The 23,594-nt window shown below is 50.3% G+C and overlaps 1 protein-coding gene across 4 annotated transcripts; it reads right to left on the bottom strand.

The window, feature by feature from the left end:
- Positions 1-3,541: 3,541 nt before the first annotated feature.
- On the bottom strand, positions 3,542-23,347 carry LYRM9 (LYR motif containing 9). 4 transcript variants are annotated; one of them, XM_053911695.2, is made up of 5 exons: positions 23,271-23,308; positions 19,994-20,060; positions 10,620-10,762; positions 8,855-8,947; positions 3,542-7,956 (listed from the first exon to the last, which is right to left on the bottom strand). In XM_053911695.2, the coding sequence occupies exons 3-5, from the start codon at positions 10,743-10,745 to the stop codon at positions 7,939-7,941; spliced, it is 237 nt and encodes a 78-aa protein (XP_053767670.1). In that variant the 5' UTR covers positions 10,746-10,762; positions 19,994-20,060; positions 23,271-23,308; the 3' UTR covers positions 3,542-7,938. The 4 variants fall into 4 exon arrangements, with proteins under 4 accessions (XP_053767670.1, XP_053767668.1, XP_053767669.1 ...); XM_053911693.1 differs by lacking the exon at positions 19,994-20,060 and having other exon boundaries at positions 23,230-23,347; XM_053911694.1 differs by lacking the exon at positions 19,994-20,060 and having other exon boundaries at positions 23,271-23,340.
- Between the last annotated feature and the right edge of the window lie 247 nt (positions 23,348-23,594).

Here is a 23,594-nt window from a genome sequence, read left to right as displayed (position 1 = left end):
TTCTCTCTCTCTCTTTCTCCCTCCTTTCCTCTCTCTAAAAATAAATACAATCTTAAAAAAAAAAAAAAAAAGACCTTAGGGCTTGTTTTCAAATGCCTGCACACACTAGAAGGATCCCAGCCTTCTGTGACCAGGACAGGACAATCCTCAGCAGGGAAGGTGGGGGACAAGTAGAGAGAGGTCCCACTACCCGCCCGTGGACACAGAGGGTGCCCATTAACAACAACTCAGAGTTCCCTGACCCTGTTCTTCATGCTCATGTTCTTCTGGAAGTTTCCGGGAAGTGTTTCACCTGTGCACCTGGCTGAGTGCTCTCCTGCTGAGCCCGAGCTTCTCCACAGAGTTGTCACAGGGTACCACCCCGGTCACCAGACACCACCATCTCCTGTCATAGCCAAGACCCAGGAGCCCTGGAAATGCTCAAGTTGCAGGGTTTTCTGGAGCAAAGAGGAAGAGAGCACCTCTTCGCCTGTCGTCCTCTGAGAGGAAGTGCCTGAACTTCCACGGGAGCCCACGCAGGTATAAACATTTGAGGGAGAGGCCATCAGAGTCACTGCCCTCTTTCCCTGCCTGTCATTCTCAAGAGCTCCTTCTTCCCAATGGCCGTTCCCACCTTCTTTACTTAGAACAGAGTCTCGGGACGTTTCCCTCCTTCGTGCAAACAGGGTTTTGGAAAGCCATCCCGCTGGGTCCTCAGACGTGTCTGAACCCCAGGTTGGATTCAAGCTGGAATCACCACTCAGGTCACAGTCGACACACACGGGTGGCAGCAGCTGGATCTACAGGGCAAGTGCCTCCAGAATGTGAATGTGGGGGCCCCTCAGGTGGATCAGCGTTTCATAGATGAGATTAGCCCCCTGTAAAAGTGACCTGCCCAAAGCAGAGGAAGGGAGGGGAGAAAACGAACACTTCCTGAGCACCACGAGCGAGCGTTTTAGCTCTTTTACATATTTCGGCATCGAGTGCTCACAACACCCTCAGGAGGCAGGAAAAACTACACCCACTTTCCAGATGAAGAAATAGAAGCTCCGAGAGATCATGCGGCTCCGATTTTGACCTCAGAGGTGTTTGGCAACCACTGATCTATCTTCCGCCCCTATAGTTTTGCCTTTTCCAAAATGTCAAATAAATGGAATCACACAGCGTGCAGCGGTTCGAGTCCCGCTGCTGTCTCTCAGCAGAAGGCATCGACGTTCATCCAAGCCGTCATGCGCACCAGCAGTCCGTTTCTTCCTATTGCAAGGCAGTGTTTCATTGTGCGGGTGTGCCCCAGCTTGTTTACGTGTTCTTTAATCCAGGGACGTTTAGGTGGTTTACAGTTTGGGGCCATTACAAATAACACAGCTATAAACATTCACATGCAGGTTTTGTGGGACTGTAAGGTTTTCATTTCTCCGGGGGTGAGATTTCTGGGTCTTATGGTAGACGTATGCTAACATTGCAAGAAACCGCCAACACGTTTTCAAAAGCGGCTGTCGCATTTTTGCATCCCCACCAGCAGCAATGTATAAGGGTTCCAGTTACCCTGCACCCCAGGCTTCACCTGATACCATCAGCACCGCTTCTCTCAGGCATTCTAAACAGTGGCGGGCTTTAATTTGCATTTCACTAACGACTAATGATACTGAGCGTCTTTTCATGTGCTTATCCATATATCCTGCCACCCATATTTTTTTGCGACCCATGTATCTCCATTGGTGGAGCATCTGTTCAAGTCCTCTGTCCTTTCTATTGAGTTGTTTGCTTTCTTATTGTTAAATTTTGAGAGTTCTTTGTACAGGTATATAAGTCACTTATCAGTTATGTCATTTGCAATTATTTTTTCTGAGTCTATGACCTCAGGAAGTCCAACTTGCAAGTGTTTCCTTTTACAGATTGTACTTTTGGCGTTGTATCTAAAAAAAACCTTTGCCTAAATCAAGGTCACAAAGATGTCCTCTTATTTTTTTTCTAGAAGTTCTATAGTTTTAAGTTTTACATTATGGTTTATGATCCACTTTGATTTAATTTTGCAGACGGTGATCAGTACAGATCAAGGTCCACGCATTTGTGTGGAGACGTCCGTTTGTCCCCGCACCGTTTGCTGAGCACTCACCTATTTTAACATTAGAGTTTTTCCCCTGAAAACTGTACTTTCCCACCACCTGTCAGCATCCTGGGTCATTCATTCATTCATCTATCATCATTCACTTCCCCTCGCTTACTTAATTCCAGCCATACTGGTCTTCTAGCTACTCCTCTAACAGGCCTATTATGGGCCTGCCTCAGGGCCTTCGTTTTTGCCATTCCCTCAGTCTGACATGCTCTCCTTCCAAATAGGCACAGAGCTCACTCCTTCACTTTACCCAGGCCTCTGCTCCAAGAGCACCTTATTTAAGAGCCCTTCCATAAAGACTCTTTAAAATGGCTCTGCCAACTCTATCTTGCGCTACTGCTTATCCGGCTTTATTTCTTTTCATAACTTGTATCACCATCTGACACATCATATATTAACTAGCTTATTTGCCTGTCCACTGCACTCTCCTTCCCCCGGCCACTATCAGAATGTTAAGCACCACAAGAGCAGGAATTTTTTTCTTGTTCTATTCACTAATAATGGCTCCCTGGTGCCTAGAACAATTCCTGTACATAAGTGATACCTAATAAACAGTCGTTGATCTTACTGAATAAAATCAAACAAGACATATTTACCGAGTGCCTACGAGGTACCAGGCAGAGTGCTAGGCTCTGGAGATGCACTGGAGAGAAAAACAGACATGGTCCCTGCCTTTATGGGGCTCAAAGACCACCAGAAAGAATGACGCTAACTACATAATTAGAGAAATGAAATGGATAATAGCTTCTGAGTCTTGAAGAAGTACACGGAGCTGGGGAGCTTACAGCCTAGTCACAGAGAATTAGTCACAGAGGTGAGGGAAGGGTTCCCTGGAGGAAGGGTGACGGAGCTGAGAGCTGAAGATAAAAAGTGGTAACTACATGAGGAAAGGGGAGAAAGGGCCTCCTAGGCATCTGGCACTTCGTGTACAGAGACCCTGTGAGGGGAGGGAGCTTGGCGTGTCTGGGGAACTAAGAGAGACGGGTACAGTCAGGTAGGGAGTCGGGCAAGGAGAGAGGCAGGCAGTGAGGCCCGGGTGCGAGCAGGGAGTGCACAGGCTGGGTCACACAAGGCCAATAGGGAGCTGCTCTTACTTCAAGAAAGAAGGGAAGACTCTGAAGGCTGGTTCCACCTCTTTAGCCACCCAATGTACATGGATGTACACATGTTCACATGTTGAAAACACTCTTACATGTTTGCTGGTGGAAGTGTAAATTGATGCAACTTCTACGTACAGCAATTTCACCACATCATTCAAAATTACAAATGTACATACCTTCCGCCCAGCAGTTCCCTTCTAGGAGCTCATTCTGCAGACAGGCTTGGCCGTGTCTGCAATGACATTCGTACTGGGTTATTCACTGCGCTGTTGTCTGCAACAGCAGAAGAATGGAGACAAACCAGATGTCTCTCAATAGGAGATTATTGAAAAAAACTGTGATGCACCGGACCAAAATGAACCATTTAAAAAAAAGAATAATGAAGCCTTTTATGCATTTTTAAAAGAATTTCAAGATACATTATTAAGTTAAAAGAATCAAGTTTCACAGCAGACTTTGTAAATGACTATTGTATGTGTGAGTTTAAAAGGCAAACAAACCAGGCTCAGGAAAACAGTATGCACGGCTTTTCTATGCATAGCTGATCTTCAGAAGGAGACCAAAGTAACCGCTAGCATTACCTCTAGAGAGGGAAACCGGCAGCTGGGAAGCGGGTCGGAGACTTGGACAGGGTACCTTCTGAATTTTTGAACCATGCAAACATCTTACCTAGCCTATAACTAAGTTTGCATAACAATTATTCATTAGTCAGATGAACTAATGAATTAGAAAATTAATTTATTACTTTCCCTGGCTGGTATGGCTCAGTGGATTGAGTACCAGCCTGTGAACCCAAGGGTCATTGGTTTGATTCCCAGTCAGGGCACATGCCTGGGTTGCAGGCCAGGTCCCCAGTAGGGGGCTCACAAGAGGCAACCACACACCGATATTTCTCTCCCTCTCTTTCTACTCCCCTCCCCCTCTCTAAAAATAAATAAATAAAATCTTTTAGAAAAAGAAAATTAAGTTATTAAACAAATGGCTTCCAGGTGGTACTCCCCTCTATTTAGAGAAAAACAATTAGGAAGTCCTGGTCCCTGCCCTATCCCCTAATTCCTGGTACAATCCCCATGGGGATCCCCCAACAGAGGAGCCCTTGGAGCCTTTGGGAACGTGGGTGGGATGAAAATATTTATTCCGGTCAATTGGCATAATTTCCAGGAAAGATCTCCCTCTTTCACCCCCAAACCGGCTTGTCTCATGGCCCCACAGAGACGCATCACTTTGGGGCCTTTCCCGAGCTTTTTAAATTAGGCTTCTTGCTGAAAAGCTGTACTATTGGTCTCTGAAGTAGCAAACGGCCCCTAAGATGCAATATCCCCATCCCTCCACATTCTTATTAAATAGTCTGATATTCCATGCTTCCCTGTACGAAAATAAGCACCCAAAATACTTGCCACATTGGGAAACGCAGCACAAGGTGGGTAAGTCCAGGATGTCTTGAGTTCCGCAATTGCAACAACCGGAGAGCGTGGTCAGTGAGCTCGGACCACATTCCAGTGCAAAGGGCAGTGACAGCACCGGTACAGGCCTCAGGCCACTCGATGTCATCACCCTGGCTCGATAAGGAAGATGAAAGGGAGACCAACAGGCTCACCTCCAGGAGTTCTGTTTCTCTGGGAGGGGGAGGCAGGTGGGTGCCAGGGGCTAATGAAGGAAAGCAGCTGTGAGCTCTGTCCTGGAGGCCCCTCTGGCAGGCCTACAGCCTGGACCAGGCCAGCGGGCCCGGGAGGGGACAAATACGTGAAAGAGCAACAGAAAAGAAAGAGAACAGAGGGGGAGTGGGGATCTTCAACTGGCAGGCTCTGTTCGTGCTACAATGGATCATTTCTAAATAACCCTGTGGAGAGAGGGTTACTGCCTCCCCCACCCCCGCACCTACCCCAGTTTACAGACGAAGAAACTGAGGCTCTGGGAAGTACAGTCACTTGCCTAAGTTCTCGCTACTAGCAAGTGCCCAGGTCGGGGTATGAACCCAGGTCTCTCTGGTAACAGAGCTCGTGCGCTTTTTAAGTCAAAAACAAACACGTAGCTTTTTGAGAACCTGTGCCATGTGGAGATAGAGGAAGTGGGGAAGAGAGAGAGAGAAAGAGAGAGAGAGAGAGAGACAGAAAAACATCAATCAGTTGCCTCCCATATATGCCCCAACCAGGGATCAAACTCACAACCTAGGCATGTGCCCTGACCAGGAATCAAACCTGCAACCTTTTGGTACGCAGGACAGTGCTGCAACCAACTGAGCCACATGGCCAGGGCACCATTTTTCTTTTAAATATGGTATCTCAATATGCTATTTGGTATCTACAAAACATTTTTATTCTAATGACAAAGGAGATGAATTCTTTCTTTTTTCTTTCCTCCTTACCATTGGTTCATCCATATGAGCTGAATGGGGGAATCTCAAGTCCTTTTACCAGTCAGGAAGACAGGGCACAGGGGAGGGAGGGAAAGGAACCCGTGTACAGGACAGGCCCTGTCCCAGGGAGCAACTGGTAGAGGCAGGACTCAAGACAACATTACCCCGGTATCAGACTCCAGATGTGACAGGTTCCCTCAAGGAGGCCTGACGTCCTTGGATAGCAGCTGCCTATCACTGCACAGACAGACCTAGAACTCCCACCCGGACACGCATGCCAGTAAGGCAGTGAGAGTGCAAACAGGCACCAGCCGGGGCGCAGGCCGCAGATATCAGATGCCTTCCTGCGGGCACTGCGCCTGTACAGTGGGCACGAGGGAGCAGAGGAGAGACCCGCCTAAAGAGAAGGTTCATGAGTGGATAAGGCAAAGACAAGGGAGAAAGCGGTCACCTGATTGCCTATCTGTGACCGCTCACAGCCTTAAAATCACTACTCCGTGGGATGTGCAGTCGGCTGCAGGTGAGGAAAGTGAGGGTGACAGCTAAGGAACTCACCCAGTCACTACTGAGCGACAGACCTGGGATCTCAACTCAGGTGTCTGGCTCTAGAGCTCACCCTGCCTGACCGTGGATGAACAAGCCTTCAGCTCCTTCTCGTTTGCTTGGAGGCGACTCCGTAAGCCTCCAATCGAGGCATTTAAGGGCCCTGACCCAGGGCGATTTAAGACCCACCAATCCAGGCAAAGGAGGCAGAGTGTGAAGGGCGGAAGTCTGAGAACACAGCTCAGGAAGGCTACTGAGGATGGGAGAGGCTCCCCCATGCTTCACACGGTGCCCCTGCTCATGACTCCGACCACCTCTGCACCCTGCCATGTTTTCCTGCCTCCCCTGCCTTGTTGCCTCCACCTGCATTTCCAGGTGCCTGCCTCCTATGACCATGCTCACTACCCCCTCTGGCATCACTGGGGCAGGTGGAGAGGAGAGCCGTCAACACGTCATTAGCTAAGCCATCCCCCTTGCTAGTGCCCTCCTGGACGCCCCTCGCCGGGGCTGGACAACCGCTGCCTGCCTCCTGGGAGAGTCAGCTCACCTGGATCAGTACTGACAGTGACCGGGAGGTCATGGGACCGCCCCCAGGAGCCAGTCACAGGCAAGGGACACGACTCTCCCAAACCCTGGCCCTGAGAAGTAGTTTTGTGACCCTGAAAAGGGGCTCAACCTCTCTGTGCTTCCATCTCCCACCTGCAAAGCAGGGCTCCCCAGCAGTCGTAGCTGGATGAGCGCTTGGCATGCATTACTCCTCTCCACGGCCCTCGAGTGGGGCACGGTCACTGCTGCGCAGGACAGATGGGGCAAGCCAGGCTGAAAGAAGCGAGGTGAGTTACCCCAGCACACCTTGAGTGGAATTGCGATGTGACCCAGGCCTGTCTTTCTCCGCCAACTTCAGGCTCACAGGAACCCACATGACTGCTTGCTGGCTTCCTCCCTCCCCTCCTTCCAAGATGGTGGCAAAGGAAGAAAGGGACAGTCAAGACAGATTGCAGGTTCACAGAAGCCTAACCACGTTGGTGCTACATGTTGGTGTTCTTCCTTGTTTCGTGCAGGCTGCATTCCACCCCTCTGGGACTCTGTAAACCCCGTGAGGGCAGAGACCAGGGCTCTGCTTCTCTGGGCAGGGGGGGACGGTGTCTGGGAGCACAGGTGCTTGGCAGAGTGCTGGGCACAGTGCGCTGTCAGGCTCAGGAGCCCGGGGGCAGGTGGGGAGGGCAACAAGCAGGGACAGGCCAAGTCCACAAGCAAATAAGATGCGACGCGGAGTGGGCTAGAGAGAGCTGAGTGGAGCAGTGCGGGAGCGGAGGAGGGAGTGGGGAGGACCGCTTCCTCAGAGGGACGTTTCCTGGTACCAGCATGCACCGTGTCCTGTGAGAGGCTCTTTGACTTCATCTTATTTAATTCTCACAAGGGGGGAAACCGAGCTCAAAGTCAACACCCTTGGAAATCCACTGAGCTGGGATTCAAATCCAGCTCTGTCTGGTTCTAAAATCCATGCCCTGTCTTCTACACAGGCTGCCATCCGAGGGGACACCCTCTCCGGGTCTCAAAGAATGACGTCCAGAATAAATGAATCACTTCCACAGCAAAGTGAAGAAACACATTCTCCCCAAATCTCACATCACAACCGGCTGGAAAAGCAAAGATAAAGGTCCCTGGAGACACGAACGTGGCAAGAACAGTCGTCTGAGCAAATGTCAGCTTCTTCTACTGCTGGTTTCCTGCTCTCTCAACCAACAAGACCAATGGATAGTCTGGAACTGCTGCTACTGATTAGTTCCAGGAGCAGGGAGGTCTTCAACTTCAGTGTCTTCAGCACAGCTCCACTCTGAGCCTCAGTTTTGTTTTTTATACTGCAAGACAGAGAGATCACTACAAGTGGGTGAGGGAAGCGATGGGAGAGGGAGGACCGGGGAAATCCTGAGAACTGTGGCCGTCTAGGCCGCAGGCGTCCCCTGCAGGGGCCTCTTGAATGAGAGTGGGGGAATCTCTTGTTGGTGCCAGGATCCCCGCTTTCTTCTCTACTGGGAAAGGGGTTGGGAAGAAGGCTAAGAAAGACACTGGGGAATTAGAATTAAACAAAGTGGTATGCCCATCATTCCCTTTAAGAGGAGTCTTGTTTGGGGGGAAAAATCACCTCAGGTACAGGGGGAACCTCAGAAGCCATCTAGCCCAATCAGAGTTTTAAAAAATGAATCCTGGACCCAGTACCTGCAGGTTCTGACTTAGAAGGACAGGGCAGTGGGGCATGTTCTAGCTCTCGAGGTTTTCTAACGCTGAAGTGTAAGGACCAGCAAGCCAGTCTGTATTCCTGACTCCCTCCCTTTCTCCACCAAAACAGATACTTGAATGTTTCCTTAATAACCCTGCCTCAGTGTGGATACTTACAGAGACAGGGAGCTCACTACCTCCCCGCCACCCGCTGCCCCAAACAGCTCTCTCCTCTGAGACATCACAGGACAGCTGGCAGCTTTGTCACCACTGCTTCCAGTGAGACTGCGCTCTTCCTTCTTCCTGCTGCCCCATCTTGGCTTATTCAGTACCATTAGGCAAAAATTTGCCCTTAGGAATTAAGAGTGCATCCCGCCTCCTCCAACACACACACCAAATGCAATCAGAAGGGCATCTGCCATCCATCATTTTTTGGCTCCCAGAGGCTGGGAGCAGCTGGATTATTCTCAATGGTGGAGCAGAGGCGACCCCTGTTGGTCACGGAGATTACAGCTCACGGTGTCAGAGCCCAGCGCTTACTTTGTGCATGATCCAGTCGGCATCTTCAATGGCTCTTTTAATAATCTGCTGGATTCTCTCAGGATTGTCTTCATCTGAATGAACCCGGAAACTCTGAAAGTTTAAGCATAAAAAAAAAAGGTGATGGCACAACTCACAGGCCCAGTAGCTTCAGAGCACCAGTCACAGGCCAGGCACACTGTGGGTGCTTTATACTCAGCATCTCACTTACCCCTCTGTGGAGAGTTAGGATCCCACATAGAGATGAGGACACAGAGGCTCAGAAGCCTTAACCTGCTGCTAAGCAATGATGTCAGCATTTGCATCCTGGTCTAACCGGCTGCACACTCCTGCCAGCAGGACAGTGTGAAAAGGAAGAGTGGTCCCCAAGTTACCCCCAAATCAAGCTGGGCCCAAAGGTTATCAGGAAGGGAGGAGGGGGGTCAGTAGAAGGCCCAATTAAAATTTCCATCTCTGTGTTTCATTTGCTCCTGCAGAGAAGCTGCTTTCACTAGGGTGAGATCTCTGCTTAGCTTCACAGCCGGGAAGAACGGGGCTTCTCCTGGCCCACGCTGGAAAGCCAAGTAGAGAAGGCAGGGGCCGTGGAGAGGGTGGTCTGGGGAAATCCAGCCAGGCCCCATGCAGAGCCCATGCTGCTGCTGGGTTTTGACCTGATGTGCGCCCTGGAGAAGCAGCTTAAGGTTCAGGTTCACACAGGGCACTGAGGGCCCTTCAAAAGTACAGATATCTCTTCTGCTCTGTTACTCTGGACCCCACACCTCCCCCTTCCCCGTCTGTAGGAGCACGCACCACAAGTGCTCACCTCCGGGAAGTCCTCCTTGACTCCCTCAGGCAACTACTCCCTTCTCCACGTCTCCACATCCCTCTGTTGCTTTCTCTATCTTTTTACTTTCCATATTATATGTGTATTCATTTTAGTTTTTAATTTTATTTGTAAGTAATTTCTAACTATAGAAAAGCTGCCAAGAACAAAAGAATTGCCTTCAGAATCACCAACTATTAACGTTTTGCCACATTTGCTTCATCATTCTCTTTATCTGTGTTGGTATAAAAGTTTCGGGAGCATTTCAAAGTTGCAGACAAGCTCTTAACCTACACCCTGGTGTATTTCCTAACAACAAGGCATTCTCTTGACAACCACAGTAATCAAATTCAGAAAATTTAACATTGATAAGGTGTGGCCATGTCTCTCTAATTTATAGCCCATACTCCAATTTCATGAATTTCCCCAATAATATCCTTTACAATAATTGTTTTCTTCTCGTTCAGGATCCAATCTGGGATCATGCATTACATTCGGCAGGCACGTCTCTTCAGTCCCCTTTAAACCAGAGTGGTCCTTGTGCCTTTGTGTTTCGTGACATTGACATGATGACAAGAACGGGCCAGTGCTGTGGTAGATGGTCCGTTGATTTGGGTTTACTGATGTTTTCCCATGGTTAAATTCAGGTGGGCTTGGGTGACAGAAACACCTGTCAAAATGATGATGTGTCCCACACTGTTTCAACTATCTACCCAGCTGCATGATTCAAGGTCTGACGCAGAGCTGGGGGGCTGGATGATGCATCCGTCCTCTGTTTCCTGAACAAAAACCGAGGGAAGAGCTGGGTTGCCTGGCACTGATTTCTGGTGGCTCTTACCGAACTGCCACCCCACCACCCCCTGAAAGACCATCCCTGCCCCTGCCCCTGGCTCTCAACTCTGTAATAGGCCCTCTGTTATAGGAAGCACCCCCAACCCCAGGCCCAGAACACCCTGTTCCCACCTGCCTGACGGCGTGTTTGTAATGCTCCTGCATGCCCTTGGTGGGCAGCTGTCGGCAACAGCGCAGCAGGTATCGGTAGAGCTGCAGAGGCCTCTGGACCAGCTCTGCCCCCGGCAGCGGGGCCATCTGCAGACCGTCTGTCCCTGGAAAACACAGAGCATCACTCCTAAGGCATCAGGCCATGACTCTCAGCCCTGGACCCAGGTTCCAGCGCCCTGCGCAGTGGGTTGGGCATTCAATCTTGCAGAAGTCTCAGCCCAGAGCAGGCCAGCAAGGAACAAAAGTGAGATGTTCAGCCGCATCCTGGCATCTTCTTTCTAGACCCCCACCTCAGGTAGTGGGTAAGGAGGTGTCACTGGCAGGCAGAATAGGGGAGACAAGCAGGAAAAGCCTGCATTACAATTGCTGAGAAACCATCTAACCTCAAACAACAGAGGGCGGGGTGCCCAAGGTCTGAACCTCACTACTCAAAGTGCAGCCAATGGCATCCACATCATCTGAAAGCTTGGTAGAAATGCAGAGTCTCAAGCCCCACCCTGGACCAACTAGACAGACCCGGCACTGTAATGAGATGCCCGGGGGGTTCACGTGCATGTTAAAGTCTGAGAAACACAACCCTGGAGGGCTCTGCACGATTTCATTTTACTGTGTGTTATAAACAGGAACAATAGTGAGCTCTTGTTCTGTACTATTTGCTTTACATGTGATTAATGCTCACATTAAAAAAATCAGCACAGATAGGTCTGACAACTTGCCCAAGGTCACGCAGCTGGTAAGGATAGAGCTATGATTTGAACCCAGACGGGCTCCAAAGCCCAGATTTTTTTTTTTAATTTTTCAAGCTTGATTGAGATGTGGTCAACATGCAATCACATATTTAAAGTGTACAATTTGGTAGGTGTTGACATAGGCACACGCCTAAGAAACCGTCATCACAATCTATACGGTGAATGGCTCCACCCCCCACAAGGGCCCCCCACGGCTCTGTGATCCCTCCCTCCCACCAGCGCAGCCCTCCCACACCGGAGCAACCTCCGTTCTCTGTCACTACAGATGAGTGCGTTTCCCTGAGTTTCGCATGACAGGAGCTGCATGCTGGGCACTCCTGCGTGTCTGCAGAGCCCGCACTTGCACGCTTTGTAGTTACAAGGGCTCTTTCCAAAGAGCCCACAACTCTAATCTGGCCTCTTATTTTTTGAAGTAGGAAACTCAGGTGAGGGCATAGATATTGTTTCCCAATGGTAGATGCTAGAACATGAGGATTTGTTAAGGTTCCGTTAAGTATCTCCTAGCCTGTAACTGCCCTCCTTTATGCTCACTGCCCCGTGGGCTCCTGCCGAGACCTCTGTCATGCCACCTTGCCTGGTGTCCCTGCCTCCAGCCTGTCACTTCCCAGTCTCCTCCAGACCGATGCCTGGGCTCATCCCACAGTCAGCCATGAAGACCTTCTTCCAGACCCCCCAAAACGGCAAGTAGCTCCCTGAGCATGGAGCTCTCTTCCCCTCTTCCCCTCTCCATGTGAGGAACTCATGTTTATCCTTACAGGCCCAGCTCATTGTCACTTCCTCTGGGAAGCCCTTCCTGACTGTCCCTCCCGGGGGGCAGCAGTGCCCTGTTTATGGAGCTGATACAGTGCTTCCCACACTACCAGGGATTCATCTGCTGCCAGGCCTGTGGAGCCTGGCCCAGGCCCCAGCGCTTCGTGCCCTGTTTACTGAACTGGACTGAATGGGATCTGTTATCTCTTCTGTACAGATTTCCCCTCTATGACAGAGCAGCTCACTATGTTCCAAATGAAGGAGCTAAAAGACCAAGATTAAGTGACTGGCCTTAGTTTTAAAGTAACATTAAAAAATAAAAATAAAAAGACAACTCTTCCCCCTCAGAAAGAAGGAAGAACCAGAATTCTAAACCCATCAGAGGTCCTTAAACTAAGAAAAGAAACTCACTGAGTAGCATTAATTTCAGAGGCTCCCCCATCCCTTTTGCAGCACGGTATCTTCCTGGCAACAATAAATGTCTGTCTCCACAGCTAAGTTTGCCAACTGCCCGTGGTATTCTGGGCTCCAGCTCTGACACTGGGGTGGGCAGGTGGTCATCTGCCCCCCACCACCCATTCTCCCTTCTGCTAACTGCCCCAGATGTGCGGCTAGTGATCTGCACTTGGCCAGGTCTCAGCCCACAAGGTCTGGGTGGAGCTCCACTCCAAGCCTGACCAATCAGAGGCCTGCATCCAGTGGTCACAGGGATTGGTTCACAGCCGGGCTTGTGATGGGGCCTGAGTGAATCTCAACACCTCTGTAGGAGTGACTGGAAAGGACTCAGCTCTTTCTCTCTGGACCTGATGCGGAGAGGACTTCTTCTCTCTCAGGGAAGCCATCTTGCCTCCCCTTGAAGCCTGAGACTGAAGACACATCAGAAGGCAGAGCTGAGAATCTGAGCAAAACCTAAGTCTGAAGACTTCATCTGAGCTCTAAAACCATCCACCTGTACGCAGTCCCACCCCTAGACCTTTCAATGACCCAAGACAATCCCATTTACCAAAGCAGCTTGGGTTTGTTTCGTCACTTGCAACCAAGAGCATCTGAACTGATCGGAAAATCTCAATCTCCCAAATTCCGCCTGCACGATGAGCTGTGAGGGTCCCGGCTCCAAGGAAGGGTGCAAACAGGGCAGGGCCCGCAAGGTCCTCGTGCCCCCAATATCCACTTGCCATTCTGACTAGCCATGCTTCAGCCCAACACACTGAGGGGAACCCCATCCCGTGGGGCGAAGACCTTCAAGTGCCCCTGGAGAGGCCACACCACTGACGCCCCCAATCTGATGGGCTGACTCCACTGGCAGGCTTCCCCAAACTATATAAAGTGCTAATCAAATATTGTAAAATGCTAATGGTGTAACAGATGGCTACCAGCTGCAGTCTTCAAAATTAACATTTGGAAAGAGCACAACTTTGTTTCATTACTTTAAGCCCAAGCAATACTTAGAAACCAACCCAACAAGTATGGGCGGGAGATTATTTTCAGCTCAATTATAATTCTTAGTCATTCTCAGTAATAACTAGCAGAGAATGCATGTGTGGGTCCGCTCAGAAGAATTAAACAAAAAAGGTTTTAATTTAATTTAAAGTGTGGGCTTGCTATTATTTAAGGGGCAATGAACCTCACAAGATAATATCATTGCTAAAACTAATAATATCATTGTAGTCAAACACTGTGGCCCTGGGAATACTCGCTTTGCATATCCTGCACCTTGGACTTGACCTTAGCTTCTCCACTTGGGCTCCCTGCCACTGTGAAGGCATCGCCATCATCCCAGGCAACCAAACCCCAACCATTACAGAGCCAACCCAGCCTGTTCCTTGCCCCCCAATTCCCATGTCACCAGTCTCTAAGCCCTATCAAATCCTACCTCTAAACGCCCATCAAATCTGTCCCCTCCTCTCTATTTCCACTGCATACCCTTGGTTAAGGCTTTTATCATAGCCATGTGGACGACTCCAAGAGCTCCCAGCAGGTCTCCCTGTCTTCCAATCTACTCCCCTCCCAACAGCCGATGCATCCCTCTTCACTCCTCCACCTGCCAGGCACGCTGACACACCACCTATATAGTTCCTTTAATGACAACCACAACACAACAACACAACAACAACAGTAACCACAATCACTTACCATTATTACTACAGCTCCCTTACTGAATAGTTATCATGTGATAGGCCCTATTCTAAGCAACGCACATAAATTAACTGATTTTAATCCTCACAATAACGTTACAGGGGGGTACCGTTATGCTCTCCTCTTATCAATACCAAAACAGAGGCAAAAAGAAGGCAGGAAATTTGTCCGAGGTCACACAGCTACGAGTGCAGAAGCCAGATGTCCACCCAGGAAGTCTGGCTCCAGAGGCCATGGCAGGGGCAGCCTAGAACACTGGCCCCATCCCCCAACTGGACTTTGACTCACCCAGCAGTTGACATTTGTGGTTCTTCCTAATGACCACCCCCCACCTCACCACACACACACCCTATCTTCTTTTTAAGAGGTGACTTCTTCCCCTCGAGTTTGGCCTGCTGAAGCTGTCACCAGCGGCTCCATCTCTCCCGGCCACAAGAAGAGTGTTAGACTCACGCTAGGCCGATTGAGTACTGGGTTCTTGAACAGCATTACACAGCCTGAAAATGAGTTCGTGCACCCCCGCAGTAGCGTGCCTGATCAGCCTCTTCCTGCTCTGAACTGGCCTTACAGCTCCTGCTGCCTGGCCTTCCAGAAATGTCTAGCTTCCTGCGTGGTTTCCCAGCCTCCTCCCTGGATTCTACGAGCTCCTAACACTCTTCCAATACATTTCTTTCTGGTTGTGCCCTCCTATCTCCTCTTGCCCCGCAAGATCTAGACCCTCTCCCTCGCCTGTGTGCCCACAGCCTGTTGCACCCGCTTAGGTCACAGCAGGATGGCCCCGCTCTCCAGTTTGCCCTTCCATCTGCCCCACCAGACCAAGCTCCAGGAGGGCCAGTGCTGTCAGATCCCCCCACTCCGTGCCCTCAATGCCCCGCACACAGCTGCCTCCTCCATAAATGCTTGCTGACCGAACAACCTCCAAATCCGACCAGTCCCCACACTTGAGAAAGCAAACAACAGCTCAGCCTTCTCCCTGCCTTCAGGTCCTGAGGATCCAAATGTGTCTCAGACAGATCTGCGCTCCTGCCCCCTGTAAAGTGATGGTCTCCGCCCTCAGCAGCGCCCTCCATGCCCTGGGTACTCCTGGTGATTGCCCTCCCTCTCCTACCCACCTACTCCAATCCTGTTCCCATCTCCTCAGCTTCCCTGTACCCGACCTGCGGGAACTGCCCGCCAGCAAGCAACACCTCAGTCTGGAGACGCCATCAGACAGGAATGTCCTCGAGTCTCCCCAGCAGGAAATGCATCCTCACCTGAGAGCGGACTGCCGGACTGGCGCCCTAAGCATGGTGCTAGACACCTTTACACCAATCCTCCGACCAAAAGCCCTGCCCCCATGTTGCAGCTGTGGAGACTGAGGCTGGAATGCAAAACTGGGGAGCAGCAGCGCTGGGATGCGAACTCCCAGTGCTCCGACCTCCCAGAGTTCTTGGAGGAAAGGGGGCCCTTCCTTTTCCAAGGCTCTGCTAGACTCTCAGAGCCGCTCTCCCGGGTGAATCCAACACCCTTCTGACATGTGTCCTTGCAGTCCTTCCCTATGCTCAGCCAGAATGAGCCCCTAGAAACAAAGTTTCATCTTTGAGAGCCTTGCTAGATAGCCTTCCACGGCGCCCACGGGATGAACTCTGGGTCATCAGTGCACATAACATGCGCCTTTGTGTGTTGGCGGGAGGGGAATGGTGTTCTGGGCTTTCCCCAGTCAGCTGCCAATCTCTGACCCATCTGTAACCAAATCCCCCACGCACTCTACCCTCTTCCTGCCCCATGTCTCCCCTGTCATTTAGGTACTGCGCCAGTGCCTGGCACACAGTGGTCACTCGATAGAGGGGTGTCATAGTGAGCCCTCCCTCTCTGCAACAACTCAGAAGCCACCTTCCTGTGCCTTGAAGACTGAGTGGACCAGTGAAGGCACGTGGGCTCCAAGTCACAGTAAGACCGACGGGAGCGTTCAAGACAGAGCTCACCCGCCTGCTCAGGGCAGCAGCTCCCGAAAGGTGACGTCTGTCTACCCGGTACTTCTCCACCCCTGGAGAAGCGGCAAAGGGGGAAAGCAATATGTTATGATGCCCTTAATGCTTCTACCCAGAATTAAAAGGCTTGCTCCCAGACGCCTCCACTGCAAAGTGAGACCGGGGGAGTTTGTGGCGTCCACTGATGCAGTTAGCTCTGGATACCGCAAAGAGAAAAAATACATCTTTTTTTCTTTTGAATCGAATGAAAGATCAGGTGAAGTTCATTTAGCTTTTTCCTGACTCAGAACTGAGTCCCGGTTATTCAGCCTGCAGCCTTTCGTGAATTAGAAAGTTAAGAAAACACCTAAGGCAGCACGGCTCGGCTCATAGTAGGCTCTCAGTAAAAGGTGTTAATTGAGCGAAGAGAAAAACGGTCCAAAGCAGGCAGTCTTTCCGAACTAGAATACTGCAGAGCCGAAAGCCACCTTCCCCCACTAGTGCAAGAGAGATCTCTCCCTCCACATCCTTGCCAGCCCAGGGTGTCAGAAAATCCTTTTGTTTCTGAGCTAAAATCTGCTCTGCAAAATTCTACTTATTGTTCTGAGCTCTGCCATCCGGGGCAAAAGTCTCTGCTGCCCTACCCCAAGTCCAGTCTTTTCCTTATTCAAAGTCGAAGACCCCAGCCCTTCAGTCCTTTCTATTCCAAGAGAACTACCCTGCAGGTGCTGTAACCTCTGAATGCTTCTCCAACCCACTCTGGACACACCCCTCCCCCTCATGGTTGATCTCGCCCTTAAAGCCACAGTGTGCTGTGTTCTGACCAGCTCCATGGGCACTGCAGTTCAGGTGGCAATGCCACCTCCTCCACTGAGGAATCCAAGGAATGCCACTCAGACAGCATTCTCTGGCTGGGCCCTTCCGTGACCCTGGCGTTCAGCTCAAAGACACCTTTTCCTCCACGGTCTGTTCCTTTTTGTTTTCCATGAACTAGGCTTAAGTCTCCTTCCCCATCTTGGATTTTACTAGCTCAGTCCAGAGGCCCTGGGGTCTGCCACACTCTCTGGGGCGCCCGATCCTGTAGGTTATTCAATTCAACTCAACGCAGCACAACAAAAGCACAGACGGTCACATGCCAGGTCCTAATGGGGTACAGAGAGAGAGAGAGACTAACCCCAGCAGGCTGTGTCAGTCACCCATACAAGGCCATTCAGAGTGTCTAACGCGTGTGAGGCTCTGGACTCAGCGCTCGGACCAAAGGCAAAAGGCCTGCCGTGCCGCTGAGCAGCCCTGCCCGTCTGCAAAGCTGATGGCATGTCTTACTAGCCACCACGTGCCAGGTAGACGGTGAGAGCTTTACACGTGTTATCTATCATGTGTCCTCACAATACCCTTACAGGGCACTATCAGTACCCATTTTATAGGTGAGGGGCTGGGGCTCTGAGAGGCTAAGACGTGGTCAGGTGCGTTTGATTCCAAAGCCCATGCCCTGGCCTGCTTCTAGCACCACCTGCCGCGTCCCATCTGAACCATCCACACAACGCTGCCCAGAGCGGGCTGAAGACCTCACGCAGAACTCCCCCGGGGGCTCCCTCAGGCCCCGGGCCAAGCAGCCATGAAAGCGCCTGACTGTTCTATTATTCAGCACTTATTTTTCAACTTTCTTCATAAAACCTTGCTTCATGCTTTTCAAACACCCAAGGACCACCATCTATAACTGCCCCCTAAATATAGATGGAAAAAGTCACAAGACTGATGTAAATTACACACAGAAAAGGAGGGGCTAAGGATTTGCTTAAAAAGCTCTTAGGAAACACAAAAAAGAATGTGACAGAATAAAGGAAAAGAGTGAAAATAAAGCCACAAAGGGAAGTCCCGGGAGCCAAGTGGTACCAATGGCACAGGCCTACGGCCCTGTTTAACCCCACTGTCTCTTTCCCTCACCTGTGCCCTGACAGAGGGCACCTAAAAATAAGTGGGGGGTAGGGATCCTATATTTAAAGAAAGAAAGAGAATGGAACGGAACTAGAGAAACATAACCAGAAATTATGCCCTACTGAGCACCAATACAAGCTAAATTAAGCTTGCATAGGCCATTGTTTAAATATGCAATTATTCTTCTTGATGAGGAAAGTCACAATATGGGACCGAAGAGGTTCTGCTCCCTCCAACTCCGGGGCTCCAGCCTGCACGTGCATATTCTCCCAAGCAAGAGATTGGGCAGCTGTCCTTACTCCCCAGTCCGTCTGCTACATGGTCTAGGCCCTCAGGACAGACCCTCCACGTCCCTCATGGAGGGACACCAGCCCACAGTGTCCGAGGCGTTATGGATGAGATGAGACAAATTCACACGGACTGCAGAAATCCTGTGAAGGAAAAGGGATGACATGCAGCTCTCTCAGTGAAAGAGAGGGCCAGCCCTGTCCCCTGCCTGGACAGGCTTTTATTGGGTTTAATTTGCATAGGAATACAGGGCATATATACATAAAGCTCATCAATCATTGTCAGGCAGAAATGATCAAACAATAGATAACACTCAGAGGACTCTGAGGTCTTATTCTGAGTCAGGGTCAGTTAGCTAAAGGGCCATAAAACTTTGGGGAACAAACTCATTTCATGCTTGGACCCTTATCATTTAAATTGAGGGTATTAGCAAAGTAGGTTTTATAGGATTTTATGCATTCTTTCTTAGGCCTGATCGCCCTAGGGAACCCACCCTTTCCAGCACAGGGCCATACCCACCTCGGGCCTTGTTTCAGGCTTAAGTCAGGGAGGGGAAGTAAGGGAGCCAAGAGATTAGGAGACTCCTTGCAGACAGAATGAGGACTCAGGCTATATCAAAGCCAAGGGGCGAGGGTCCATCACCCCCTTTTTATATAGCCCCCCAAGTCCTTCCCTGAGGACCCCTTCATGACTGTGCCTGTCTTAGGTCATCCCTCCTTTAAGGAATCTTACCCATCATTGGCTAACTGGTCATCCGTCTGGGGCCAAGCAGGGTAAAGTAAAAGGGGGCAGAGGCGGTGCCCCTGCCAGGAAAAATAAGCTTTGTCTTATAAGTGGCTTATGGTCCCAAGGTCATTTTACTCAGCCTTAGCCACTAAGGGTTATAATTTCTGAAACCAGGCAGGGTGGTTCCCAACACACCCCCATGCCCACCTTCATCCCCAGGCACTGCCTTGGTTCCCAGCTTTGTAACAATGCCTCCTTCAGACTACCCCAATACCTCCCAATCAGTCTCTCTCCTTCCAGTCTAACCCCCACAGTGCCACCCGAGGACACACCTGAGGGAGAGTGACACCCTGTTACTCCCCTTCTCCAAAAACCCCTGTGGACTACTCCTCATGCATGGCCTCCCAAAATCTGGTTCCAGCTTCTCTCATCGAGCTCATCTCTTGCTGTCCTTCCCACACATCCTGCCTTTTAGCTACACTCTGAACTTGGAGGTTAAGTTCATGGACTTCAGGATCAGAGAGTCTGGGTTCAAATTCTGGCTCCATTACTTGCCAGTTTTGGGACCCTGAGCAAGTTTCTTAACTTCCATCTCAGAGTTTGCTGCACATCTGTCAGTGGGGCCACTAATAGTATTTCCTGCATAGAATCACTGTGAGGGTTAGGTAATGCTCCTAAACCACTCAGCACAGTGCCTGGCACTCATTGTGTGCTTACTAACTATTCATTGTTATTGTTAATAACATCTCGGAAATATGCTTTTCAATACCTCTTTTCCCGCTCCCTTAAATTCTTTACCCACCTCAAGTATTCCTCTTTATCCTTAAAGATCCAGCGCCTATGTTAGCTCCTCCATGCTGCCCACACTCCTGTAATGAGGTCATCACACTGTGCTATAATCATCTGTGCAACAATGTGATGGAAAAGCATAGAGCAAGTTTTGAGCACAAATAATCCTGGCTTGTGCCCTGGCCGGGTAGCTCAGTTGGTTAGAGCGTCGTCCCAATACGCCAAAGTTGTAGGTTTGATCTCTGGTCAGGGCGCATGCTAGAAACAACCAATGAATAAATAAATACATGGAACAACAAATTGATACCCCACCTTCTCTCCCTTCCTCTCTCTCTCTCTAAAATCAATTAAAAAAATTTAAAAAGAAATAAAAAGCCCGGGCTGGTGTGGCTCAGTGGATTGAGCTCCGGCCTGTGAACCAAAGTGTCACCAGTTCTATTCCCAGTCAGGGCACATGCCTGGATTGCAGGCCAGGTCCCCAGGAGGGAGTGCACGAGAGGCAACCAGACATTGATGTTTCTCTCCCTTCCCCTCTGTCTTAAAATAAATAAATAAAATCTTTAAAAAATAAAAATAAAAAAACAAATAAACCTGGTTTAGGAGACTACCTCTTCCATTTACTAGCTATGCAATCCTGGGCAACTTCCTTGGGACTTCTGCCTCCTGCTCTGTATCCTGGAGAACAAAAAATGTGCCTCCTGTGGGGAGGGGTTGTAAAGATCAAGAAAGCTAACCTAAGTAAAGTGCCTAGCACAGGGGCTGGCACACATTAGGTGCCTGAACATCTTACCCTTTCCTCCTCTACCTGCCTATGTTCCTTGCTGACTGTACCTTTCTGGGGTGTAGAAACTACATTATACTAGACACCCCTCCACAATTAACAGTGCTCAGAACATAACAAAGGCTCAATAAATGTATGTTGATTGATTCCCTTTTACCAGAAAGGAAACTAAAGCCAGGAAGAAAGTGACTATCCTGAAGTCACAAAGCCAGTGAGTGGCAGAGCCACGTGTCAAACTCAGGTTCTTTGGCTCTGAATCCTCAGCTTTTTCTACCACCTCTGCTGTCTCAAGGCTAAGGTGTCATCTTATACCTGTCAGCCCAAACTGCCCTGGGCCATTACTAGTTTCAAATGGACCTGGGGAGCTATTCTAGCCAAAGCAAATCAGAAAAATCGTGCAAAAGGCAAACGTTTGTCTCAGAGTGAAGCAACCGGCAACCCGAACCAAATCATTGTTACTGTTAGAGTACTTTGTGCCAATGGCCTCCTACACACTGGCCACAGCACACCACGCAGGTCTGAGGGCCAAGGAAGAGGACTACTATATGTATACCCACCAGGTATACACTGGGGCAGGGAAGGGGGGGCTTCATAGGGACTACCTAATCTACAACTCTGCTCCTCCCACATTACAGAGGGGGAAAAAAACTGAGGCTCAAGGTTACACAGAACTAGGCGAGAGCCACAGCTGGGCTTTGTACCCATGTCTCTGCCTTCCTAATTCAAGCTCTTTCTACACATTCCCAGGGCGTGTCTGAGAGGACCCTTGAGCTGAAAGCTCATGGTTTATCTCTTTCTTCTCCGCCCCCATCCCTCCGCCCCACCCAGCCTCTTTGCTGGTCCCATATACCCAAGCATTCTTCCAGGGTGCCCACATGGCCCACACTGCCTGCCCCTCTATGTATCCAGGTCTCACTGGAGGCCTTCCTTGACCACACTACAGTTCCTTCTATTTATCTTCATGGCACTCTTCACCACCTGCATTATATTTGCTTCTGTTTGTATTCCCCCACTGGAATGTAAGCTCTCTAAGAGCAGAGAGTTTATTTAGCTGTATCCCTAGTAAAGTGCCTGACATAAGCAGGCGCCCACGAGCACACATGTGTTGAAATACTAATTATTGAGCACCAACAAGGTGCTAGGGGCCAGAGATGCAGAAACAAACAAGACAGCCCCTGACCCCATGGAACTCACACTTAACAAGAGGAGATAACAAAAACCACTTATTCAATTATAACTAAATGCTAAAAGTGGAATTCAGGACCTTGAGACTGGCTCATGGGGTCCCTCATCCTGCTAAGGGTCAGGGAGTTTTCTTAAGAGAGGGACATTTAAACCGAGGATGGGACGAAGAGGAGCATTTGGCTGGGTGAAGGTGAAGGAGGGGTGGTAAAGGCAGAGAGAGCAGCCCGCAGCCTACATGCAGGCCTAAGGGAGGAAGGTACTGCCATGCCCACAGGAGCCCACGGAGGCAGGGAGGGAGAGCAAGAGCAAAGAGGGTACTGTCTCGGAAGGTGAGGTCAGATTCAGAAGGGGCTGGTAGGTGGTGAGGAGTTCCAATTAGTCCTACGGCCCATCAGCTGATGGGTAAATAAAACAGGGTACCTTCATACAATAGAATATTATTTTATAATTAAAAAGAAATGATACATGCTACAACAAGGGTGAACCTTGAAAACATTACTCTAAGTGAAAGAAGCAAGTCACAAAGTACCAAATACTGTATGATTCCATTTATGAGAAATGTGCAGAATAGGCAAATTCATAGACACAAAATAGCTTAGCGCTTACTGGGGCTGGAAGGGATGGGAGATTGGGATGGTGACAGCTAAATGGGGGGGTTCTTTGGGGGGAGGGTAATGAAAATGTTCTAAAGTTGATTATGGTGCTGATGATGCTCAATGTGTGAATGGACTAAATGACATTAAATCGTGCGCTTTAAATGGGTGAATTGTATGCTGTGCACCAGCAAACGAAAGAAAAGATTAGTCTTAACGGCTAAGGGATCTCAGCCACTGAGTGACTTGATCTGTTATTCCGAAGCATACATCAAAATGCAAAGATCCCTCCAGGTAACCTCGCTCACGGTGTGCTCCAGACAGATGGACGATGCAGGGGCCACATCTTGTTAGAATGGGCAAACCGAGGCTGACCACCGAGTGTGCGCCAGACAATGAACATTTCACTAGTGCGCCTGGCAGCCGAGCATCGCGGAGGCGCCTGGAGATCCCTGGGCTCCCTGTGGACATGGGCCTTCTCCGCTCCTCCGAGCCGCCCCAGCGAGGCCTGCTGCAGGCCTGGGGCATCCGGGAGCAGCGCTCGGCGGAACCCAGCTCTCCAGAGGCACGTAAAAGGGCCAGGAGTTGGACGAATCGCTAGGCCTTCCACGGGCCTCGCAGAGCCGAGGACGCCCGAGGCTTCACATCCCCAGCCCGCCCGCCACCCCAGCGAGACCGAGCCCTGCGAACCCGCCCGTGCCCCCGCCCTCGGCCAAGGCTGAGCGGCTCACCCGCCTCCACTGGGAAACGTCAACCCCGGACGCAGCGGATGCGGGGCCACGAGTGCGCCTGCGTCTGCGGATCAGCGCAGCACCGCCCCCGCCTGGTCACTGTGCGCCGAGCGCCCTCTGTCGGCCGCGCGCGGAACTCGAGGTCTGTGTATAAGGGAACCAAATATGCAGTTCCTGGTGGGTGCCCCTTGCCTAATCGGACCCTATCCAGTTGAAAAAGAAAGCTGTTCCACTAACAGCCTTCTTACGTTAACATCCACGCTTCCTTCTGGCTGTTGCTACCTCGGATATAAGCCCTGAAGGCAGACTGTCCCCCATATTCCC

This window comes from Desmodus rotundus, chromosome 9 (genome assembly GCF_022682495.2).
Source record: "Desmodus rotundus isolate HL8 chromosome 9, HLdesRot8A.1, whole genome shotgun sequence".
Classification (NCBI taxonomy): Eukaryota; Metazoa; Chordata; class Mammalia; order Chiroptera; family Phyllostomidae; genus Desmodus; species Desmodus rotundus.
The sequence above is the reverse complement of the archived record's forward strand: the minus strand, read 5'-3'. Positions and strand labels throughout refer to the sequence as shown.